Genomic DNA, 9,028 nt, shown 5'->3' with positions numbered 1-9,028 from the left:
ATTTCTTAATTTTACATAAACCATAAAATATCTAGTAAACCATTCATTTTTCGATTATCTTACCTTCATACTTTTATGTACAAAATAATGAAAGGAATCAATTGGTGTAAAGAAAACATACAGTTGTTTTTAAGAAAAAATATGGAATTGTTAATTGCAAATTACATATTTTTTCTTAGAAACAACTATGTGTTTTCTTTACACCAATTGATTCCTCTCATTAATTTGTACATAAAAGTATGAAGGTAAGATAATCGAAAAATGAATGGTTTACTAGATATTTTATGGTTTATGTAAAATTAAGAAATTATTTCAACCCTCATAACTCGCAAAGTACTTAATAAAAATGAACATTATTATAGTGTTTTGGAAAGCTCTTGAATTAAGCTATAAGAATATGCAATCAAATGTAGGGGGTGTCATTTAAAAAAGTCAATGTGACCTTGACCTGACCTTGACGACGCCATCCAAGGTCAAACTGATAGAATCAGTATATAGATCTTCTTAAACCCTACAACTTTTGTTGGAAACACTTTTCTGTAAAACGTATATTTTCCGAGATATTTAGGGGTTTCCACACTTTTGGTAGACCCTGTATATATATATATATATCAGATAGGATCACAAAACATATATATATATATATATATATATATATATATATATATAGAGAGAGAGAGAGAGAGAGAGAGAGAGAGAGAGAGAGAGAAAGAGAAGGTCACAAAATTCATTTTTTTTTATATTAAAATTTTAATTTAAATTAAGCTTCTTGCTACAGCACTGGTGCTGCCGGCATTTCGTGCACATAGCACGGAACGAAACCATAAATTGTGCACATTGTATATTTACCTTCTGAGAACTTTCGTGGACTTCTTAGTTCATGTCCACGATTTTAGTCTACAGAGGGCGTATCTACAGAGGCGTGTTTCAGAGATCACTTGACGTCATGACACCTCTCCTTTTCTATACATATATTTTTATATAAATGATACTCTGTAATAACTGATATGGAAAATTACGTGGTGGAAAGTCATAAAGAAAATGATTTCCTTTCACAATCCTACTCTCAAAGCATCGAAAGGTTAATTTACATCTTTTACACACATATATATATATATATATATATATATATATATATGTATATATAAATTCTATGTATATACTGTCGTATAAAGTACATTTACGTCTGATATACTTATTACTGATATATTTATTTTTAATAAACATTGTCAATTTGCATATAGGATTACGGGAACTGAAGACCGCATCTTTAATTTTAAAATACCAAAAAAGCTTCTGAAAGTCAGGGAAAAAGCTTGGATTAATTTATTTGGCAAATATTCTGAAGAAGTATAACCTCATTTTACTGTTTTATTGAATCATTTTTAACGATATATTGATAGAAAATTCATGTTTTATTTGTAGATGTCTGACGATATAGAACTAAATGTTGATACTTTAGAACCTGATGAAGAGGAAATAGAAAAACAAGTTTGTGAAGAAGAATACAGCGAACAGCGAATACCTATGCGCAAACCCGCAACCTTAGTACAGTATTGGGTAAATACTGGTCATCAACCTTATAATGCGCTTCTAGACGAGAATGATTTGTCTGAAGCTGGATCATCTTTAAGCGAAAAAGAGATCATACTTTCATTATCGTCAGTTTCAACTATAATCAATGAAGGCAATAAGCAGAAATATAAGAATGAGTCATCCTGTAGTTCTGTAAACACTGCAGCTTACATTTTATCAAATGCAAATATTACAAATAAGGTAGATACTATAGCTATTAGACAGAGTGCAAAATGTGGCAAAAATATTAATTCAAAGAATATTTGTAATAAAGATGTAAAAGAAAAAGTTACATCTGATAATAAGATTCAATGTATGCAAAATGAAAATGCAAAAGTCACTTGTGTGATAGATAATGACAATGTTAATACTAATATTCCAGATATTGAATTGTATTCAGTGTCAAAAGATGTAGCATCAAAAATATGTGATCAACCAGTCACTAACAAAGTGACATCTGATAACACAATAGAGACTAATATGTATTTGCAAAATTATAAACAAATTGATAAGAATGTGTTAAATACTAATCAAAGAAGTTTAGACACCGAAATTACAGATGATACTGTTTGGCAGTTTAATAAAACATCAAAACAATTGACTGAAAATGATGAAGACAACGCTTCAAATCATCAAGACAAAACGTTAGGAAAAGATAATTCTTATGAAGAGAAAGAGTCAGAAAATATTGCGCAAGAAGTTACTACAAAAGATAAAAATCTAATACCTTTTTATCGTAAGAAATTGTATACAGGTAGAAATTCCCCTATAGATTTAATACAAATTGAAAGGCATAGTATAAGTAGACTATCTGGGACAAAGCAAATTTTACATCCAGCTTTAGATTCTGATTGTACGATGAAAAGAGAAACATTTTTAGTTCACAAAGACAAAAGTAAAAATTTGTCTCCTTTTGGCGACATCAATCTTGAGTCTAGAAAGACGAAAAGAAAAAGAAGAAAATCTTCTATTTCTTATAAAAATATTGATACTAGTAATGAATTATCAAATAGAATTATAAATTTTACTATTGACAGTTCTTGTAAAATTTCAGATCACAACAATTCAGATAAACAAGATGATATTTTGTTTTCCGAGTGCAATAATGCAAATATTTTTGTAAGAAATGAAACGTGCAAACAAGATTCAGCTTCCCTTAATATGAATCCAGTAGTTCTTTTGGAACGAAATACATCTTTTGAACAACATAAATCCAAACCTGCGGAGAATAATTATATCATGGAACAAAGTAAGGTACATAATGATAGATATTTAAACAATAATAAGTTATATACTTCCAAAGTCGAAAATGTAGAATTAGAAACAGTAGATAGTGACGACAGTACCATTATTGTTTGCCAATGTAAAACAAATACGCAACATTCTAGTTTGTTTTCAAGAGATAGTGATTGTTCATTTAATTTAAAATTAAGTACTGAACATGACTTTTCCGCTTCAAATACAGAAGAGAAAGATGATAAACTGTCAAGTTTGAATAATACTGATCTCAGTCAGAACAAAGAATCATATACTACTACATTAGAAGAATTATCTCCACATTTATCAATAAACGAGGATTATACAAATGCTAGATTCGGAGAAATTAAAATTATAGTGGAACGATTATCATCATCAACAATAAAATCACAAATTTCAAATAAAGATGATATTGTTCAAGAGAATGTATTAAATGAATCTAAAACATTCTCTTCTAATTCATATGAAGTAAATAAAATAGATAACGTGAAATTTCGAGAAATTAAAATTATGTTGGAACGATTACCAGAATCGGTAAACAATAATTCTACAAATACAATTATGAACACAAAAATTTTGGATAAAAATAACATCCCGCAAAAAGAGATATTAAACAAACTTAATACACATTCTCCTAATTCACATAGAATAAACAAGACAGATGTAAAGCTTCGAGAAGTTAAAATTGTATTAGATCGATTACCTCCAAATTTATGTTTTAATGATACAAATGTTTTCGTTCATAAAAACATAATTTCGGAAAATACAAACTTGCATAATAAACGAAAACGTCGAATTAAAAAAATGTCTAAAACTTCGTGTAAAAATATAGAGGCGTCTACTCGAACAGTTGATAAAGTTGATAGTGGTTATTCACTTAGAATGCACACCAAATCTGTGAAATATAATAGTCCAAGCATAAGTGATACATCGGATATTGTTTCAGAACATCAAGTTTTCGACAAGATAAAGTTTCCAAATCAATATGAAAATGATAATAAAGCGAGACAGAGTGATAGTAAATATTCAATTTTAAATTTCTTGTCATCGGATGAAGATGATTTTGTTCAGTTGATACAACATCCCAAGAAAAAATTAAAATTTTCAATAAATGAGAAGTTACTAAGTGAGACAAACATCACTGAAAATAATTCGTGTAACAACGACCAATATCATTGTAATAGAAACTTAAGGACAATAATATTTTCTTCAAAAAAGCCTAAAAAAACAAGAAAAGCTTTTGAATCAATCAATGATAGAAAAAGATCAAGTGAGATAAAATCTTCCGATAACACAACCACTTCCTTAAAGATGAGTAAAAATGGAAAATTTTTGTTTACCCCAAATAAGAATGACAATGATAATGAATCTAAGAATTTGGATAAAAAAGAGGAAAGAGCTTCTTCTTTAAATTATAATATAAACAATAGTAATGACAGACATTCAAATGCAACAGTGAAAAAAAACAGGAGAGATTATAAGGATGATACTCATGGCATATTCTTCCAAACAAAAGGATTTTATTCAGACTCCTCAGATTGTGAAGAAGTTAATAGTTATACTACATCTACTCGTAAGATGTTTAAAAATTCTTTTCATCATAAATCACAATATCATAAGCATGCTAATTTTAAAGCATATAGTAATAGTTTTATTGGAAAAAGATATAGTAGAAGACATTCAAGCTCAACATCAAATTCTTCTTTTGAAGAGCATAATGTTGCCAATCGAATACACGATATAAAGATTGGATTAGAATCAATCAGCAAAAAAACAAGAAGCAAACGATTGCATAATGAGAAATTTAATGACACTATTAATTCAACAATTAATAATACAGAAAAAAATATATCTTCTTGTTTTATAAATGATACATCAGTAAAAGATACAGCCATGCGAAAAAAATTATTTTCAAGCATTTCTCTTGAAAAAAATACTTCTAACAATTTATCAAAAAATAAACAAATTTCTGACAAATCTAAGAATTCAGCAGATATTCAACAAGACGATGTTAAATCAACAAAATTCTTAATATTTCAAACTAAAACTTATTATGACTCTGATTCGAACGAATCTTTATAGTATTTTTCAGAAAATATATGTAATATATGATACTTGTAGTGTGTGTGTATAAATATAAATATACGTATATAGATGGAAAAGAAACATGAAATAAAATGAAGGTAAATACTACGCGTATCAAAATAATAAATACATATTAACAGAGAATGTAAAATAATTTTAATATATTAATAAATAAATAAATATATACACACATATATATATAGATATATATATAAATATATAAAACATATAAATATGTAAAATATATCTACATAAATACAAACACACATTATCTAACTAGATAATAGATAATATACTAATGGATTATAGATCACACATGATTGCATAATAAATATTAAAAGTTTAATTGATAGAATAAAGTAGAAATTTCTCTGGCTTGCAAAATTCAATTTTTTGATAGAATTATAATGTTATATAGATGATATATATTATTTTTTCGAAAAAGCATCAAAAAGTTTTGTATATATATAATTGTATACATATATGAAAATATATATACCCAAATGTATGAAATACATAAATATATATAATTTATTTATTTTAAATATACACATATCAGCATATATATGCACATAAATGTACACATGTCCATACATACAAATACATATGTGTAAATGTATAAATAAGTATATATAAAAGTAGAAATTGGACTGTGCATTATTTGTAAAATTTGAAACATTTTTATATGATAAGACTGAAGATATAAATATGTTGTATACTATGATCAAGATAAGATCATAAGATTTAATGTTTTCAAATTCTGTAAGTTTTTACTGTGAATATTTTACTATTTTAATTGGAACTTTTTTCATAGTTGGAACTTTTTCCAGTATTTTTATAAATGTATATTATTAATGTAAATATATATAATTTTATAAATGTATATTATATTATGAGATATTTTTTAAAAAATTTCTAAAAATATCTTAATATTGAGATTTGAAAAAATTTTTGATAATTTGCAAATTTTGCCAATCATTATTTTTCATATGTAATATTATAATACATATATAAAACTGTTACATATATAAAATACATATAAGCTGTTTTTCGTAAAAAATTATGAATAAATAAACAGATCATTTGAGCATAGGGAGAAAAAACTATTTTTTGCAATACGAAACGAGGATTTTATACAATTTCTTATCACGTTTAAGTGCATGTTATGCCTTCTCCCTCTCTTCTCCTATATATGATAAGACAGTGTAGATTATTTCTAAATTATATAGATTACAACATATAAAATAATTATCAATCAATTCATAACTTGCGAATATGCGTATAAGTTGCTGTTATTTTAAATAAAAATATTTTATATGAAACTTTAAAAAAAATTAATGTAAAGATGTAGGATTCACACATTATATATAAATGAAACACTTGAAATATATGATATATCGTATGATAAATCGTTTTTAAATTAGTTTTAAATCGTTATTAAATATACAAACAACATCGTATATGTATGTCAGGAACGAGTAAATTATTTTTGTATTGTTAATTTATCTTTTTTTAAATAAAAATGATAAGTGCATCTTATCATACAATAATTATGTTTCTAGTTAAAATATATGTGTAAATCTATAAATTAATCCGAAATATATTAGAATTAATTGCCAAAGCTTAAAAAGAATTTTTCGATGAAGAATAACGCGCAAATCACAATTTTTTTTAGCGAGTGCACTAGAATAATAAAGCTTTTTTAAAACTTTATTTTTTGATATACTTGGATATGGACTGTACTCTCTGTGAGATGGTTCTTTCTGAGCACGATAGAATAAATGAAAATAAGTAATTAATTCAAGCTGGAGGAACATCGAGACAATACTCTCGTAGTTTTTAAAACACGAAAAAAGACGGCTGTCATAAAGAGGGGTGTTACACGATAAAAAAGAGAGGGGAGGAAGGAGCGGGTAGAAAAAAATGCTCGATGAAAGCAAAAATATCGGTGCTGAGGGGCACCCTTTGTCCTTGCGAATCTCAAGAGTGACCATAAACAAAAAACGCGATCGCGCGCGAGCAATTTTGGGTTGTTCGGCCAAGTGCGTGCACTCTTTACTCGACGTACTTTTGCGGTGCGTGTATGTGCGCATAGATTCTATTGAAGGGCATTTTGCGAATCTTTGGAGAGGCGTTTTGTTTGCGCCAACGGGGCGGAGAGAAGGAAGGTCTTTTTCACAGTGGTTGATGTTGAGAGAATTGCTAACAGAATAAATCGCATCTTGCCTTATGGTTGTTTCCACACTGGAAATGCAAGGATGATGATTATTTGATACAAGATATGCCACATCATTTTTCTTCTTATTTATATTTGATTTTAAATAGCCGGCTATTTCTTTGATTCTCGATTAATCTTCAAATGCATGACCATAATTATATATATATATATATATATATATATATATATATATGTGTTTTATATATATATGTTTTATGCCACAATCAAAACGCGCAAAATATATGCATGAAATTATTATATAATAATATATTTCTTAAAAAAAGAAAAAATATATATATATATATATATATATGTTTTTCATGAATGTTTTTCTCTCTGTGTGTTTGGTGCGTAAATGTGTAGTATTTAATTCAAATAATATAAAATAATAAGTCATACAATATAATTGAAAAAGAAGTTTTAGCTCTTTTTCTGATTAAGGTCTGATTAAATTCCAATTTTTAATCTTCAATGCGTAATCTAATAGTTTTCAATCTTCAATATCACATACAGCATACACAGAACATTGCAACAATATTACAATATTGCTGTAATGTCGCAGCAATATTACAATGTTGCTGCAATATTCTGTGCTGCATGGGGTTAGTCTGATTATTTAAAAATTAAAATTAAAGATTGAAAATTAAAATTTGATCAATCGGATAAAAAGAAGTTTAATTTTTTTGTTCTAATCAATCTCAGATTCGAATTTTTAATTTTCAATTTCTTTAATACGCACAATCTTTGATACAAGCTTAAGAGAGGTCAAGTTATTTCGCGATAGTTTGCCGACTAAGATTACGTTCCACTTGATGATAACAATACTCATCATCTTTGTTCATAGAAAGTTAAATAGAGATTATACAATATTCTCGCGAATGTTGCGATGACCAAATTTATGTCAAGAAGTCTAAATGATCTGTTTGGTTGATGCTTTAGGTGCATTTTCAAAATTTTATATGGTAAATAAAAATAAATTTGTCGACTAATTTATTATTCTCTTAGCATTTTTCGCATATTCTCTATCTGAAAATGGTGAAGAAGTACATATTATTATTACGCATCATGTAATTAATTGCGTTTATTTCATTCTTCCAATATTTTTATTTTATACAGAATATTCTTTATCCAACATTATGATGAGTGAAGATTTCAATTTGACATTCTTGGCGCAATCATGATACTATAATCTTTGCATATTTGGTTTGGCGCGAACAGGACTTTTTTGGATTTGGGATAAATACATTATTACACATACTTGTAATTGTTTCTATTAATAATATTATTACATGATAGTAATCGCGTTTCAGATGAATGTTTCGTTTTTTATTGGCTATCATGGACAGATAATGTTATTGAAAAAATATACATAATAATGTCACGCACACATATACATGTGCGCGCGCATGCATACGCATACTACACATATACATAAATGTACAGAAATTATCTCGTGCGCACATAAGTGTTCGAAAAAATCGAGAGAATTTATGCCAACCAAGAGACGACATATGCCGATCGTGTGCGTTACTAATAGGTTGGCGTCGCGTGTCAAAGAGACGTCACATGCGATGCGCGTTGCTCTCCCTTTTGCCATAGTTCTCGCGTAATTAGTCGAGCTAAATGGTGCCGCCACACTTTACGTAATCGCTCGCCTCCTGTTCTCGGTCTCGCTTATCTTTACTGGCATAAAATTAACAAGTAGAGGCAAAAAAGGAGACTGGAGCTGCAAGTCTATAATCTGTGATGTATCTGTTATATATTTGCAATTCTCGAGTATAAAATATGATAATTGTGGAACGCGTTTTTTCTCTCTCTTCTTTCATTTTATATAATAAAGGATAATAAATAATGGCATACTAAAAATATGAAGCAATCTAGATGTTTCAATAT

At 27.7% G+C, this 9,028-nt stretch overlaps 1 protein-coding gene across 1 annotated transcript; it reads left to right on the top strand.

Moving 5' to 3' along the window:
* Nucleotides 1-992: 992 nt before the first annotated feature.
* Nucleotides 993-4,941, top strand: LOC105248246 (putative uncharacterized protein DDB_G0282133). Its single transcript, XM_011252915.3, has 3 exons — nucleotides 993-1,081; nucleotides 1,245-1,350; nucleotides 1,426-4,941. Exons 1-3 carry the CDS (start codon nucleotides 1,008-1,010, stop codon nucleotides 4,912-4,914), a joined length of 3,669 nt encoding a protein of 1,222 aa, XP_011251217.2. The 5' UTR covers nucleotides 993-1,007; the 3' UTR covers nucleotides 4,915-4,941.
* The last annotated feature ends 4,087 nt before the right edge of the window (nucleotides 4,942-9,028 follow it).

This window comes from Camponotus floridanus, unplaced genomic scaffold, assembly GCF_003227725.1.
Source record: "Camponotus floridanus strain SB8 unplaced genomic scaffold, Cflo_v7.5 scaffold19, whole genome shotgun sequence".
NCBI classification, from domain to species: domain Eukaryota; kingdom Metazoa; phylum Arthropoda; class Insecta; order Hymenoptera; family Formicidae; genus Camponotus; species Camponotus floridanus.
Note: the sequence above shows the minus strand (reverse complement) of the source record. Positions and strands in the feature narration are given on the sequence as shown.